At 32.3% G+C, this 17,252-nt stretch overlaps 1 protein-coding gene across 17 annotated transcripts in view; it reads left to right on the top strand.

Annotated features, from left to right (window-relative positions):
* LOC108567900 (dystonin) overlaps positions 1-17,252 on the top strand; it is a 115,494-nt gene that overhangs the window by 59,719 nt on the left and 38,523 nt on the right. For 11 of the 17 annotated variants that reach the window (XM_017928667.1, XM_017928662.1, XM_017928664.1 and 8 more), the window contains 3 exons: positions 4,654-4,713; positions 5,369-5,458; positions 6,449-6,619. In XM_017928667.1, the coding sequence (XP_017784156.1) occupies positions 4,654-4,713; positions 5,369-5,458; positions 6,449-6,619 (321 nt within the window). Of the gene's footprint in view, positions 1-4,653; positions 4,714-5,368; positions 5,459-6,448; positions 6,620-15,439; positions 15,981-17,252 lie in introns of those variants that run through there. The other 6 variants (XM_017928671.1, XM_017928678.1, XM_017928677.1 and 3 more) reach the window with 2 other exon arrangements.

Here is a 17,252-nt window from a genome sequence, read left to right as displayed (position 1 = left end):
CAAATTTATTAGATATTTTTTGAAATTAGACACCTCAAATTAGGTTTGCTTTATTCTCAGAATTCGTTAAACTGACAGACAGGCTGTTGCACTTATGTAATATGTTCGTATCAATATAAATTTTCATATCTACAATGTTTGATAGATTACTCTGATTACTCACTTATCAAAAATATAGCTCAATATATAAATCCAGTAATTTTGTACATTATGTTTGTAGAGTTGTGTATGTTAAAAGGAACTAACGTTTGATAATTATTTACGGAATTATGATAATTTTTTACTAAATTTTGTTTTACGAAAACATAAATAACATCTGGGTCTGATTGAAACACATTGAAATATTAAGTCCGACAGCAAAATGTACGTTCGTATGAATGTAGAGTATGTTAGGGTATAAATAATGTACGTTAACCGAACGCTGAAATATATTACCTTCCTTGTGTTGATTTAAAGTATTATTAATTAAATTTCAATATATTCTCAATAACAAGTAGGTAATTGTGGATGAATTAGAGCGGTCTACGTTCATTTAACGGGATTAACGAACCGTCAATAATGTCCTTTAATGAACAGATAATTATACAGTTTAACGCGTCGCAGCGACGTTTTAAAAAACAGCCGGTTTGCAGGCATTTTGTTTGATAATTACGAGTTTCACCCTACCATCCTCCACCCCCGCACGCACCTGCATTGCATCCTCGGCGCGCTTTGAAGATTTAATTGCATTTTGGGCTCGCTAATTATTTTGGCCTCATGCCAGTACGTCTTCGGCTCGACCCCGCGTTCCACGAAAGGAAACACTTTCCACCAGATCTTCAGATGATGCCGAGAGCGCTCTCCTCTCTCGACGCTTTCTATGTAAATTTCCTGTATTTGATTTCATTTCAATATTAACGCATTTGGATGACTGAATAATATCCACATATTTAGCGTGAAACTGAGTCACTTCCGCAATTAGCGTGAATCAATGCAGATCTCGCAGTATTTTCCTCGGGCTAATTAATTGACATATTGATTAGCCTCCATGCTTTATGGAATTGTATTATTTCCGTCAATTCCTATAAGGAGATCTCGCTTTGCAACCTACTAAATAAACATGAAAAATTTATTTTGTACGATTGCACATGTTCTCCGCTTGATATATGATAATTACTTTCGGTCCAATAAGATTAGTGTGGTTTGTGTAATGATATTTAATAATTACATTTGATTGATAGATGGCGATTAATTATATACCCAATAAGGAAAACAGATGTGAATTGTATTTACTACCATCGATCATTGATGTATTGGAACAATGTTTACTATAAAATCGTATACGCAAACTCTTTTTATTAAAAATTTAAATTAATTTTAGTTATTAATTTAAAAAAGCATTTGACTTAAAACGATTTATCTTTATTGATTTTCGTTTCATTTAAGATTTCTAAACTACTCGGTTTCATAACTGCGGCTTTCGATTTTATGCGCATATCTGTTTTGAATATCGCATTTGAATATGCTCATCCGAAGATTAAACACCTTAGTCATCGTTGACTTTTGATATTGATATTCTGCAAGTGTTATAATCTTTCGGATGATCGCGCAATAACAATTTATGTTACAATTATAGTCGAATTTCACTTTTACCAATAAATATATTAGAAATTGTGATTTCGAATCCTCCTGGTGGCAAACTTACCGGTGAAGGGGGAGATATGTATCTTGTCTCCGTTGCATAACCAATTCCGCCACATGTAAATGCAATATTGCATGGCATAATTTCACGTACGTGTGTATAGAATGCAATTACGTCTAACGCGATATGCCCATTTAGCTTATTGAATATACAGATTTAAATTTAGCATGATCAATATCGAAACATTGTAGAAGTCCTTTATTTACGAAGATCAATGAAATTAAAGTATCACTTCACGTACGTTCAATAATGCACACATGATAATTAATGAATTTGTGAACAGTGTGTTTGTTGGACACAGTCCACTTATGTTCGTATCAGATTGAAGCATTCTAGAATAAATTCTTCTTTTATTAAGATTAATGATATGAAAGTAATATTTTTTTTATAAGATGAAAGCAGACTGTTTGGATCTACTTATAGTATTAATGAAGCAAAAAAATTTATATAAATATCTTTATTTCTTAATTTATCTCGATTTTTTATGAACCAAAGTTGACAGATGTATATTTGACTACTATCAAAGTTAGATTATAATAATAATAATCAAATTTATAGACTAAAAAAAACAGATACAAAAGAAAATAAAACAAATTTACAATGAGTACCTTTGGCCAAGGGAACCGAATCAGTTTTTCCAAATAAAAAATAAAAGATCAACTGTTCTTCCTTCGGTCTCGAAAAAAAAAAATAAAAAGATTGATATTATTTTTTATTTTCTGAAACTATTTTTATTACAAAATAAATAATATCATGACTTAGTTGAAATAAAATTGTAATTTAAAATTTGAATACAAAAATTCTTAGCAAAGTGTAACTTATTATGAAGAGTACGTTAGTGCGAACGAAAAGCTTAATTACATGCATTTATATGGGAATTAACCGTGAGATTATTATACATTCGTCGAGCAATTTGCGAATGCTTCCTGAACGTTTATTGTACTCGTCTTCGCAGTTCGTTCATATAAGCAGCTGGGTGGTCCTTAGATAATCAATGTATGTTTCTTCGAGCGTTCTTGTTTGAACATATCGAAATGTAAGCAAACCGAAAGAGGTTTCTAATGCCATTTTCTTGTTCTGTCGGTAGCGAGTCGTGTAGTTCGAATCCAATTTATACAGTACTGTCAAAACGGCCGTCTGCGAATGCAAAGGACAATGAAATGTCGTTTGTGCTGTGCGACCAATTTATCGATTCGTGACTAATGGCGTTTTAAAGAGACATGAAATAGTTGTGCACATGCCCGAGAACCAATTATCGTATCGAGATGTAAATGCATTTCGCAGAAAATGGTAATTTATCACGGACCTAATAGATACGTTCACAAAGGCCGCTGCCGAACGCTCGCACTGTTACGTAACGACGTTAGACGAACGCCCCGAGTGAGCTATGGTCTTTTCTCAGAAAACCCATTATTACAAACGCATAAATCATTATGAAACAGATCGCCGCGATCCACGGCGTCCATTACAATGGACATTTAAATTAGACCATTGATGACCTCTACGATGTCCGAACAAACATCATTCGAAACATCTTTAATTATTGTGCATTGGATTATTATATCCAATAATTTAATGAAGTTTATGAGTCGAGTCAATTAATACATGCTACTAATTTTACTTCCATTCTAATATAAATCTATATGTTCACATGGCATGCAGCTTAAAAAAAAACTTATTATGGAGCGATTTGCATAAGAAAATATCGCGTTATTTATTGCAAACGCTTTCGGCTTTAATTGCAAGTGAAAGACACCACACCATAAATTTCGCTCCAGTTTTGAAAATGCCCGTCGCGCTTGACGTAAATCACATCACGGTTTTATGTTTGGATAATCTATAAAGTTCAGTGGGTTGGTTTATGCGAAGTCCATGTTGGAATTGGTTGATTGCGAAATAGTCCGCTCATATTAGACGATTTTTCCTTATGTTCGGGAATCCAATTGAAAAGTCGAAGGAGAATTCCTTCGCACTGAATTCCGTTTGCCGGCCAAAAACCTAAATCGAATCCGTTCTGGTATTCAACCTAATTTTCTGTTTTTAGCTCTGACACAATTATCGCAGACAATTAATGATTGTTCTTAAGACAATGAGACACGGTAATTGATCACTTTACAAGCGAATGATGCAACTTGGAAAATAAGTACCACGACGCAAACAAAAATCATTATGTTTTATCACTAATGTCATTGTTTACTTTGTTTCCCCTTTTATTTTTCTCTCATGCTTAGCATTGGAAGTACATGAAGGTTTGTATAATTTCTATCCAACTAATAATATTCTATTCATATAAAATTTCAATCAAATTTCCAATTCAGTGCGAATTATAAATGAATGGTAGTTTAGTGAACTCTTAGTCACTAAATCGTATTTAGTCTTAAGAGTTGAACAACTGGATCAAGGTTTATGAATAAAGCGCGCTATTTTTTGGTGTCCGACCAAAATGCAATGAGTCAGCTGCAGCTCTCAGACAATGGATTATCTAAACTTAGTTTCAAGAATGGAAAACAAATCAATTGGAAATGCATACAAAATTGGACGCGACTTTTGAAATATTTATGCTTCGCCGAGTGCGTGTGTCCATATGGCGTCAAATACCACTGCGAATATTTCCTGCGAAGATGCAGCCATATGGCTTATACCAATTTTATTTGCAAACCCAATCAATATCAATCATTCAATGCGCATATTGTTGCTACCACACTTGTATTTCCTATTCTCACTGAGATAAAGTTGATTCATGCTCATGACTACTTCGATTTATTGCTAATTTCAGTATTGTTCAAATATTCCTATTCAGCCAAGTTAATCCACATGAATCACCAATATTGTATAGCAAAAAAAAAAGTTTCATTGTAATTTACACTATCTTTCAACTACGCAGATTCAATTAGGCACTGGTTACAGTTTCTTTTTAATTGTATTGTCTTTAAATGTATTGCGCAACATGTACTGATGGTGATTAATTGCAGACCTACACATGTCTTCATGTGTGTGTCATTGTGAACAACTCTCCGTGCTGTCCTCCTTCTGTAAGTTTTTATTAATCGTCTGTTGACTCGGTTTGTTTTTTGTGGCTTTCGTATTTCATGAGTTGGCTTTAGCACGTTTTTACTTAATTTGCACTAATTAGTTTGCAGAAAATCATGATGACCATCTATGATTTATTATTTTTTTATTAGAAAATAAATCCATTTTATGCACGTGTTTTTCTACAAAGTTGATTGTTATTATTGTTTTTTTTTGTTTGTTATATAATTAAATCGAGTCCACGAAGAATTTGCGGAATTCTCTTAATCCCGCTGGATTCCAAACTGTAGCACCTGTGGCTTCGACGCGAACTGCTGCAAGATACTTTAATTAACGTCCTCGGGCCTTAATACTTCTTACATCATCTTGCACTAATCTTCATAATCTCCGTGCGATTGTACGAGATGAAAATCATAATCGCGCGAAGAAGTATTTCTAGCCACCACTATTCTATTTCCCGTGAAGCAACTCGCATTCTTAGGATTTCTATTTTTGCTGATTTTTTTTTGGTTTTATTTTAATTCCTAGAATAATCTTAAGATTATTGTTTGTTTTGATTTTGTTTTTGTTTTATTTTTTTAGATGTTGTAATGCGTTTCTATTTTTTTTTAACTTTGCCTCAAACTTTTGTTAATTTCGTTGTTGTTTCTGTTTTAGGCTGGGAGACAGATCAGGGATTTGTTCGAAGATCTGAGGGACGGTCACAATCTGATTTCGCTGTTGGAAGTTTTAACTGGCGAACAACTTGTGAGTATATATATATTTTCTGCAAGGAAAGGAGTGTTTATGAGAAATTGCGCGATGCCAAGAAGCCGCACCTCTGATGAACCAGCTCTCATTTATCTAATTAACCATCGTAGCGAAAATTGCCCTTGGCAGCGCTTAAATGCCCTTTGGCAAAGCGGCTTTGTTTCAAAATTAATTATCGAATCGAAATAATTGATGTGGGACATATTAATAGAATACAATTTTAATAACGTCCAATGGAATCTTGTTCATTGTTTTCGTTCCTTTTTTTGTTGTTGTTTCTTTTGCGACCACAAGAGTTCTAAATATGGTGACTTCATTTCGTTACGTAACCTTGCCGATATAATTTACCGGTGTTACATGTCGGAGAAGACAAGGTCATTATAAATTTTCTCTTCAATGAATTGCCATACAACGAAAAAAGTAATTGTTCGTCTATTCGTCAATGTACTTATTTTCGTATCTTCTGATTCAATCTTTAATTTGCATACAATATTAAAAAAAAAATAGACACGTCCAACGTGAACAGCATTTTTCCATACTAAATATTTATTGTTGACCATAGATTAATGCGCTTACAATCTATTAAATTGGACGTTCATTCAATGCATTTTTCATTCATAAATGTTTATTTGTATTAAAGATTTGGAAAATAAACTTAAAAAAATACATTGATGCTAGATTAAAAACTTATAAGTTACTTAATTTTTGAGCTAAGTCATTGTGTGAAAATTATGTACGAAACATTTTAAATGAATGTTTGAATCTTTAAAATAAAATAATGTGCTAAAGATGCGATAATTTTTTTGTTATTTTTTTAACACCTGTTAAGTAATTATTATGTTAATGTTAACATTTGTAATTTTAATAAGTCATATTTTTTGAGGTTGTCCATTGTGTGCAAATTGATTATTAAATCGTTTATTAAATTTATGTGTGTAGTAATATTATGATTAGACAATATGTTAATAATTTTATATATTTTTTTAGCCACGCGAAAGAGGAGTGATGCGTTTCCATATGCTTCACAACATTGACACTGCTCTGCACTTCCTGCACTCCAAGAAGATTAAGCTTGTGAACATTAGATCTGAAGACATCGTCGATGGGAACCCCAAACTCACACTCGGCCTCATATGGACTATCATCTTACATTTCCAGGTCAGAATATTTATATATTACATCCTCTTCTTTTTTTATTCATATTCTCATTACTAAAGAAAATGTTATAACAGAAATTTAACTTAAATAATTCAATTTTAACAGTGTTAAATACAAACTGTAGGGAGTACTTTGGTGTGCTTCTCTATATTTTTGTTTTTTTTTGTGGTTGTTTAGCTTCACAGTATTGGCTTGAATTTAGTTTTGAAATTAGTATTATTTTCTTCTTCTTGATCTTGTTCTTCCTTTTATGTTTCCGTTCTACTTTAGATTCAGAGACATATCACACATTTACTTACATACGAGTATTGCACACAAACAAACATTCGAGTTTTCTCTTTCAAACAAACGAGAATACGCTTTTCTTTTATGGCCAGTTCTAATTTTGAAGCGCTAAAACAAAGGATGGTGTACCAGAGTCATTTCAACAATCTTTCAATTTATTATTTTATACATATAAGAAAGCTACTGATTGATATTAAAAGTAACTATTTATTATCGTGTTACGCGTTTCCTGATTATTGTTTTTTTTTTCGCGGGATTCTTGTGGGTTTCATTTAGAAATAGTTGCATAATAATTAATACATTCTGCGCACCAAATATGGCTATTGGTAACACCCGTTTCTTTAATTAGCGGAATGCGTGGGCAATAATGTTGCATTGCAAAACATGTGTCCCTTATTTATTTCTTTCGATATTCCAATAGTCTGTTATATCTGTTACTTATTCTCCCTTTGCCGCCAATACTAATGACAGAACGGATTGAAGGTAAGACCAAACAAATGAAGACACAGAAAAAACAATGTTTATTTATTTGGCATTTATTTTATTTGTTTAAGAAAGACAAAAAAGAGAATGGGGAAATGCTGTTTATATATATTTATTTTTGAAATTGGCGCGCTGAAGTTGAACTGGCTAAAGGAACCTCTTGCATGCGTAGCTTCGTCGTTGCACTACACACCACCAGATGGCGGCCCATTGCATGTTGGGCAACTCAAAATTGAAATTATTTGTTTATTTATGTACGGATCTTAGCATTTCAATTGAAATATTTTTAGAGATTACGTCCACCGGTATCACGAAATGTGATTTCTATAATCGGATAAACGACGATCGCACCCACCCACAGACATCGCTGTATATGGGCGCGTTTGAGTGGTTCTGGAAGCGTTTCGAAATTTGGAAATGTCCTGCAGAAATTACCGTGAAAACCGCGACCGAATCGTTATCTTAATGGTTTCCCACGCATTTGGAACATATGGTCCATGCTATTAAATATGAATGTAGTAAACTTGCCATATGCAGTGATCATTGACCCATCAAACGAAATACGACATAAACTCATTGTATCTTACATAATGTTTACATAAGTTAAATTATTGTTTTCGTGGTTTACAATGATTACTTCACTTTCAACAAATTTTAAAGAAATGATTTATTAAATGTAAATTTTCTAAAGTTTACAATTTATGATATGATTAATTCCTTTATTAGTATTCTTTGGTATATAATGATTACTTAATCTTTCAAAATTTAGAAAAAAAGATGAAAGACAAGCGGATTTATTTAATTGAAGTACTCTAGATTTTATAAGACATTAAATTGTAAATGATTCATTCGTCTATTATTATTATTATTGAAAACCATTAGTTCCATATTCGAGACTCACGATTTTTTTCGTTTGGACGGTTGTAGTTGATATTCCGGTTTGAAATATGGCAACAAACCGGATCTTCCTTATTCTCTTCAAAAATACATTCACAAATGTACTTCCTTCATCAAAAAAACAAACAAACACCGCTAGCTATGCAATTTCATAATAGTTATATCATTATCGGTTTATGTTTATATAATAATACGAGGTGAGCAGTCAGACAAAAAATCGTCTTTACAGATATAATTAGTGAGCGCTCGAAGACAGCATTTCAACAAACTATGATTGATAATAAAATTGCTGTACTTGAGGGGATTTATTCCGTTTTGATTGTCGAAATGAGAGAGGGGCTCTCTCTTTGTTAGATTATTATGTAAAAATGTTACGGATCACGAGTGTAACACATAAAGTAAAAGAGCTTAAAGGTTGAAAGTTCAATCTGTGCTTCGAACTAAACGAGCCGCAAAACTCTATGGTCGTTCCACCAGGAGATTGTGTTTGGCATACAGCATTTAGTATGCGATCACGGATTTTGAGGGCAGCGAAATATTCCAACTTTGACATGCTGCATGATGAATGCACTTTCAAATTCGCCGAACAATAGTGTTTCCTTGCTTTTACCGGCAAAGGAGTTTCTGAAAGTTCATTTACTTGATTTACAAGTGTTTATAGAATATATACTTATTGATTACATAAAAAATTTTCAATTATAGTGTCATTATAGTGTCATTATTTTATCTGCTGTATAAGTTGTAAATTATTAAAGTATGAATCGGACCGCAAAAATATTCATTTAAGAAAAAAAAAAGCAAACAGCAGCAAATCATTCTCGTTCGGTCTAGAAATTATAAATATTAATGGTACTTAGTGCATTTGAATAGCAAATTACAAGGTTAAAGTGTATAACGAATTTAGCAAATTACTTGCAATGCAAACCGTGAACTTTTAATTATAATAATTGTAGGAAACGATCGGAGCGTTTGTTGAAGCACACACGAGCCAAAGAGTCAACTATTGAAGACTTTCTAAATACCTAATGCCGAAGAGTAAATGCCTCGCAACGAGAGAGGAATTATTGTTAATGTCGTTGACAATTTTGGAGACAGCACTTAGTTAGAATCGTTTAGCAACTTTGCTCCAAATGCTCCTTATTTTTTAATTGCATTAAACCGAATTGTTTCGAAAGCGTTCCGAGTATTCGACGCTCTTAACAGAATTGACCTATGGTAAACCACATGGTCGCTTTTATCTAAAGTGAATCGTGAAATCTGTTATTTTATAAAATATATTTTTTTTGTATAATGCATGTAGATCGCTGCAGGAAGAGAGAAGTGGTTTACATTAGCAGGACATAAAGTATATGTGATTTAGCTGTGGGAGTGGTCTGCAAAGGAGTGGTGAAACATACGCCCTGCATTTGTTTTAAATAGGACACTGCACAAATGCGCCTCGGGGTATTAATGCAACTCGATAAAAAAGTGAACTGCAACTAAGAATTTAACAAAAAAAAAGTTAGTGATTCATAACTAAATTCAACACTGATTCATCCTCTAGGCTACAAAAAATTATTTTGACACAAGCGGGTGTTAATTATTTCAATAACGACCTGTTATATAACAATGCACTTGTCTTGTAAGTGTACCGAATTTAGAATAGGCAGTTCCACAAGATAATGAGGCATTATTATTTGTGATAGGTGAAGTAGCATGTAATTACTTTTATGTTTGCCGACACATTATATATTATATTTAATTGAACTATTAATGTCGGCAGATTAAATTGGTGATGCTTGGTACATAATGGATGGAATTCAATTCAGGTTCGATCCCATGAATTAATAATGTAACCTTGAAATAATAAAATAAAACATGAAGCCGTTATTAATAAACTATTTGTTTTTAATTTGCCAAAGAGGTGTGGACAATGATAAGAATGCGACTTTTTTTTGGATAAAGTTGTATTTAATTATTAATCACGCGGAAAACTTTAATTAGCAAACAATATATTAAATAATATATTAATATGAGAACACAAATAGAGAATGTTATATCTAATGTGTTTACATTTAAATGACGCAATGCATGTTTTGCAGTAGTTGATAGGAACATAGATTGCTTGATCTCTAATATTTTGACAATTGTTAAATTATTTTGCTATTCCATGGTCTAAACTAATTATATAATTAATTAAGGACTGCAGTAAGGAAATCTTGTACTTGTGGTCAACATGTAATTTGCGTCCCTGCTTCAAGAAATCAAAGTGGCAAAATACGATTGATATAACATAATGTTTTAGTCTATTTGACTTATGCTTAGACTTTACGAATGAATAATATAAACTAATACATTTTGAAGGGTAGACACTGTATGATGCAATCATATAATTTTGAGTCATATAAAGTTAGAAGTCAATTTATTGCTATGCATTTCTAGCTGCGATAGTTCACATTTAATCTAATTTTACGAATAAATAACGAAAATTATCCATAATTTGCGCTTGATTAAATCACTGAGGAAAATATATGAAAAATCTAATAAAAAACATTTAATAAAACACTGTTGAAAAAAGTGTATATAATTGCTGCGACTTCGTTTCTCATACTCTGAACTAAGTTGCTAATTCAATTTGCTTTTGCTTTGCAAGCGGTTTGTTTCTTCTAAATTGTAAAAAAAAACTTAATATCAATAGCATGATGAACACTTGACACAAGAGTGCTTTAATGAATATTTGCTTCTACCGAATAATTTAATAACAGTCATTAAATACATCACTCCGTTATTAACCAGAAGCGTTTAATGTTTACTGTGTTTCATCACCTTCTTGGTCATTTCTTTCTTTCTTTCATCTCGATGATGTCATGACTATTACAATTTCCTTTTATCGAAATATCATATTCCACAGCGTCAACTTTATTGATACGCCCTCGTTCACTGGGTGGGTGCGAATTTATCGTCACTTTGTTTCTGTCGACCTCATTTTCTTTAATATTTGTAAATAAGCCAATAAACAAAAATAATTCAATGTTATTGTTTAACGCGCCTCTTCTGATTCAGATTTATAAATAACGGTTTAAATTTTTATTTATTTTGGTACGTCCATGTTTATTAAGGACTCTAACGCTATACTAATTGAATATTAATTAATAGACGATACAATAGATGTTATAATATGTCCTTCTGTTTCTAATATTTTCTATTAAATTATTGTATTATTAGTACTTTGATGATCGCCGAATCGGTTTTTATGATGGAGATTTTAAGAAAATTAAACAATGTATCAAGTGGATTGAACTTGGATAGGTGATCTGTATTTTAAAGCTATATATCAAGAATAAATACAGAATTAAATTTATTATGAATATCAAGTGGTCTTTGTGATTAAGTGATATCATATACATTTAGAAACTGAAAATAAATACAGATTTATTGAAAATTTCACGATAGATATATGTATTTGAATATTAAATTTCTATTGATTTATAAAATGAAATTTTGCATATTTGTTTTATGCAATGTTGGTAATTGCAAATCTGCTTTACTCAACAATGTATTCTTCGGAATCTCAATGCTTAGTTAAGCTCTTAATTCTCTGCAACTTTTGTCTTCTTGTATATAGTTAATAAGTATTATATTTCCAAACAAATCACTGAGTGTACGTAACACAATTTCCTGTTCAAAAAAGATTTGATTTTTTTTTTGCGAGTATGCAGAAATGATCTTTCTCTCCAGTTTCGGAGAGACCATTGTTTGTAAATTGAATGTGCAACGTTACCCAACCGAAAGACAGTTCCTTTTTCGTCATATTCAAATCCGGCGCCTCGCAGACCATTCGGATTATGCAAGACACTTGACATATTTTTATTTTCGCTCAGGTGTGGGCATGCAGCCTTTGCCTACACACGATTTTTCACGAGCAAACAAAATGTAAATGAAATGTTTTCGATTTTTTTTTCTTCATCTTTTGCTCAATATTCTTTTGGCTCTCCTTGTATGGTCGCATGATCGTCACCTTTCGCAGATTGTTATTTAAAGAAAATAACAATAACAATTTCGTATTTCCAATATGCACTCTTGTTTTTTTTTTTTCATTTTTTTTTCGTATTATTCGTATGATGTTTGTTTCGTTGCGAATGGATGGATACACATAGAATAGCGACGACAGTTTTGTGGCCTCACCTGTCTAGCGGAAGTGAGATGGGCAGGTAACAGGAAGCAGCGAACACGTTACAAATAAGGCACATATCCAGCTCGTTCTCGCACACATTTCGAGCCGCAATTACAAAGCCCAAATGTTCGTTATTAACATAGCGGAACACGGCGTTGGTGCATCCAGCTTTGTATCAAAATGATGGCTTTTTTTACGGTGGAAAGGGATCCGCGAAGTCCGCTTCCAACAATGGAGAGAAAATCTAATAAAGGAAAAAAGCGCTTGACTTGTATGTGTGTGTGATTCATTCCGGTTTGTTGCCACGGTAATAGGCTTATTGTTTTAATGCTCTTCATAGAAAAAGAAGTTTCCCTCTTTCGAAGCTTATCCATGTAGATGGTAAATATTTAATGATTCATGCAAAACGATTACATGTAAATCTATTATGTGTATCATTTAATAACATAAACCAAGATCATGACAACTTAATCTAGAAATAATAAAGTATGCCACGTCACCATGTTTATACCGACTAAAATATCATTAGTTTAAAAAAAAAACTTACTTAATAATTATATAATAATTAATAAAAAAAAGTACTGACCAAATAAATCGAACTGTTTATGAAATTGATTTCCTTGAAATTCCATATAGGTGATTCTCTTCATTTTTTTTCTTCATTTTACTTGTAAACAATTATAGAGTATGCGTGAAATTTCAATGAGTCGACATCAAACATATTAATAGTATGGCCGCAGATTTGCATGGCAAAGGCGACCTCTGACACGCGTTTTCTCTCTTTTTTTTAATGTTAAACCATTTTGAGTTCACAATGAAAATACCAACGACAACCTTTCCAAGCCGCAATTAATCTAATTTAAAGAGTAAACTCACCGTGTTGCAACGCCGTATATTTGCATTCGCCGAGTAAATATAAATCTCATTGAATTGCTTTCACTAATTACGTTTTAAAAATAACGAGACACAGAACCAAATTGCTGTGAATTATGATGATCTAATTAACTCTCTTGACAATAATTCATTGCATTTTTTTTAAACGATTTGTCGCTAATTAAAGCATGTGTCAGATATTTCTAAGTATTAGATATTTTTAAGTGGATGTATTAAGTTTACTATTAAGAGTCCATATGATTTATAAAGGCAATAATTAATTAAGTCTTTGTAATTTTGTCCACTTAAAATAATTTTAATATAAATAATAAAGACATTAACATAGCTTCTTAATTAAAGTTTTTTTTTAAACAAAGATTACTGAGATTTAATCTATGAATCTTTGCAAATACTTAGAATATGTTGTGTTCTCGTAATAGAAACATTCATCTACATCTACGTATTTTTTATTTATTGGAACTGTGTATTCTTGCACTAAGCTATTTTAGATCGTCGGATAGTTTGTCACGTATTAGGAGAGTGAGATTCCTTTTCCCTTTATAGGCAGCTCCGCTTAGAAAGTGAAAACCTATATGCGTATGGATTGCATTAAATTTGATCAATCATATGATGCATTTTCAACATCTTTTCCCATGAAAATATCGTTTTTCATCATCGGCATTTGCGAGAGAGGCATTAAAAGAGACGTGTGATTAATGATTTTTCACTTTCTACACACAGTATTTATACTGTACGTATATAATACGATAATCAATGGGGGAAATGCGGTAGTGAATTGCAAAATACCGGTGTACTGTAATTTTTCATTTCAGCTTAATTTAATATCGAATTATGAATGTAAGATAAATAGCCAGCAAGGTAGAATTTGATCACGATAATAACGCATCTTCTAATTGAATACGCATGGAAGCTAAGTGCTATTATGCTAGGCTAGCCATCTGTGAACCATTCGGGATGCACAAGGTGTACTAAACACTTGCAGCCGATTCATTGTTGCCCAACGACTGGGTTTATTAACTAATATTAATTTGTTTTCTTGCTATTTCCTTTCATAACTGCATTCAGGTTTTGATCATTCTTTTAAAAAGAATGTTAGATTATTAAGAGGTACCTATATTTTGATAGATTTATGTGAAAAAATATCAAATATGAAAAGATAATACAAGAGCTATTGCTATATTTGTCATATGGATTATCTAACTAATTCTAATTATTGAATAACATTTTTGGCACAATGTCCTAGAAAATACATTGTTAGTTACATCCTGTTATACATAAACGATAAATATGTTTTTTTTTTATAAAATCTTTATAATTGATTAACAATTTAATTTGATTTAACCAAATGTTTAATTTTAATTTGCAATTATTTCTATTTGTATGAAATTCATATTTTTTAACATATGTCATAAGATTTTTTGTTGTGCACAGAAAATATATTTGTTTTATGGTCATGTCTTTAAAAATCAGATTTCTTATAATTATTTGATCTAAGTGTCTAATTATGGCTGGCAATACTTAAAAAATTGTTTTGCAATTATTGTTTTTCCGAAATTGAATTAATAATTATAGAGTTGTTTGCATAATTTTGAACATATGTCATGCTTATGTCATAAGAATTTTGTTTTGCAGAGTAAACATATGTGCTTATTGTATTGAGATATCTTAAAAAAAAATCAGATCATTGCTTTTGACAAATATGACCTCGCTCTAAAGTTATGAATGAGTTGGCTATAATTTCAATGTTATTACTACACCTGGTGCGTTGATGAATTGCTAATGGTTGGATTCGAAAAGGATGGAGGCTTTAGGTCCCACGCGTGAAAGTGAGCGTTGGGTATGATAATAAAGAGCGCTGGAAAATGAAAAGAAAGAAAAGAAACGAGAAGAATTTGCAGTTGTATATCGGTGCCCACATAATTAATTGATAGCCTCGTGTCTAGAATTAAAAGTATTTCGCGTTGGAAAATCGATTGGTATTACAAAACAAAAAATCATAGAAGGAGATGAAGGAAAAAAATAAATAAACAAACAACGTTCATAGGTGGGATCGTGGAAAGAGTGAAAAACGCCTCCGTACGGCCCTGGTATTATCCTACACCGGGGTCCGCGAGCCTCGTGCGTTCCAGTACTTGGCCAGTACACATCGGTGCTCACCTGGCGAAACACCTGTAAATAATAATAAAGAACTGCGCGCTGCCTTAAGAACATCCATTTCAAACAAAGTTATAGAACTATTCGATTTCACCCTGGGACATGTCCTGGCGATAAAACATGTCTCTGTATAAGTTCTCGAAGGATGGTTCGAGCGGCTCGAACCGTTTATACGTGCAGGGTACTAACGTACCCTTGGGTCCTCCGATTGTTACAAACTTGTCGGAAACTGTGAATCTAGAGGCCAAGTTCACCAATAAACGGTTATCAACGGAAGTACTGGGTAGTTCGATTGAATCAACGCAAACCAGTAGACCGCGCGAGGATGGTACCAAAAGGATAACGACAAGGATCGTCCGAAAAGTGACGACTCTGACGCGCGGTGAAGAGAAAAGTCACGTCAGGGGTTTGAACAACAGGGCTCAAACTAAGAGCATCCAGTACACTGTCGATGTGGAGGATATGGGTATAGTTAAGGCCCCCAAAAAAGTCAAGGTAACCATAAACGCGTTGCGAAACAAAAGATTAACTAATGTAAACAAATATATCTAGAACTGCACTAAAGTAAATCCAGCCTAAGTCAAAACAAACATCATTTGTAATTTAACTTTGTAGCGCGTATTTTCCCAGTTCAAAATGTTTCCAAGCACGAAAACGTTAAATGTTAATTTCAATATTATACTTGTAACTCGCTTAGTAATATACGAAAGAATGCATTACGTTCTTATAAGGACAAATATAAATAAAATGCTTGTTAGAGATCTCATTGTTATCATCATTTCCATTGTTATATGGAAGAAAATTATTAAATAGAAGTTTTCTTAGAAAATTCGCAGGTTCATTAAACTCGCATGTAAATATGTCAAATAGTATACATGAATAATAAAAGTTATGTTTCTTTCGTAAGCTTACACTAAATGGAAAGTAAAAAATAATAATTAAATAAAATAATTATAATTTAATGTTTATACATTATTTTTAACAATTTATTTCATTAATTCGCCTAAAGTTGATGCGAAAATTTAATATCTATATTACAAATATTATTTATAGACTTTACACATAAAAGAAATATTTTGGAATTGATTGATGTGATTTTTTAGTTATTTAAATTCCATTTAATATCTAACAGTTTACAGTTAACAAATTTGATTTGAATTAAGTATAGCGGCGAATTCACATCATTACACTAGAAAAATCCGAAAAAAAAAACAATGGACGAATTTGCCTTTAATAAAATATTCGAAAAGGCGTTGTAATTAGTTGAAAGAAGATTATTTCATTTGCATATTTTTCATTTTCGAATACAAAGAATATATACAGATGTGGGCGAATGATGATCTCGTTCCGGTTCATACATCGAACTAATTGGACACAGACGACGGACGGACTTGCACGTACCTCTTCGGATGCGCAAAACAATTGTTTCGTCCTTTATTAAAAATGCTACAAGATTCTATAGTTAACTCGGGTTACCAACTGTGAATTTACGGACTGTGAGTTTGATACCAATCTTCAGACTCGGAGCCCATAAATTTCTTACAAAATATATATAAATACATAAATAAATCAAGAAAAGGGGAGCAGAGCAAGTGAAGTAGAGGAAAACGCGAAGACCATTTAATTAAAACAGTTTATTTTTTTTACTGTCCCGCTGTTGTAATTGCAAATATAGGGTTCGCTCATCGTTCACTGCGCTTTACCAATTTAAATGTATTCAACGAAATGAAAAGTACCATTCGGAAGAATACGCTATACCCGGCGATT

This window comes from Nicrophorus vespilloides, unplaced genomic scaffold (genome assembly GCF_001412225.1).
Source record: "Nicrophorus vespilloides isolate i.1.1-1 unplaced genomic scaffold, Nicve_v1.0, whole genome shotgun sequence".
NCBI classification, from domain to species: domain Eukaryota; kingdom Metazoa; phylum Arthropoda; class Insecta; order Coleoptera; family Silphidae; genus Nicrophorus; species Nicrophorus vespilloides.
This window is presented reverse-complemented; position numbering and strand designations above follow the sequence as displayed.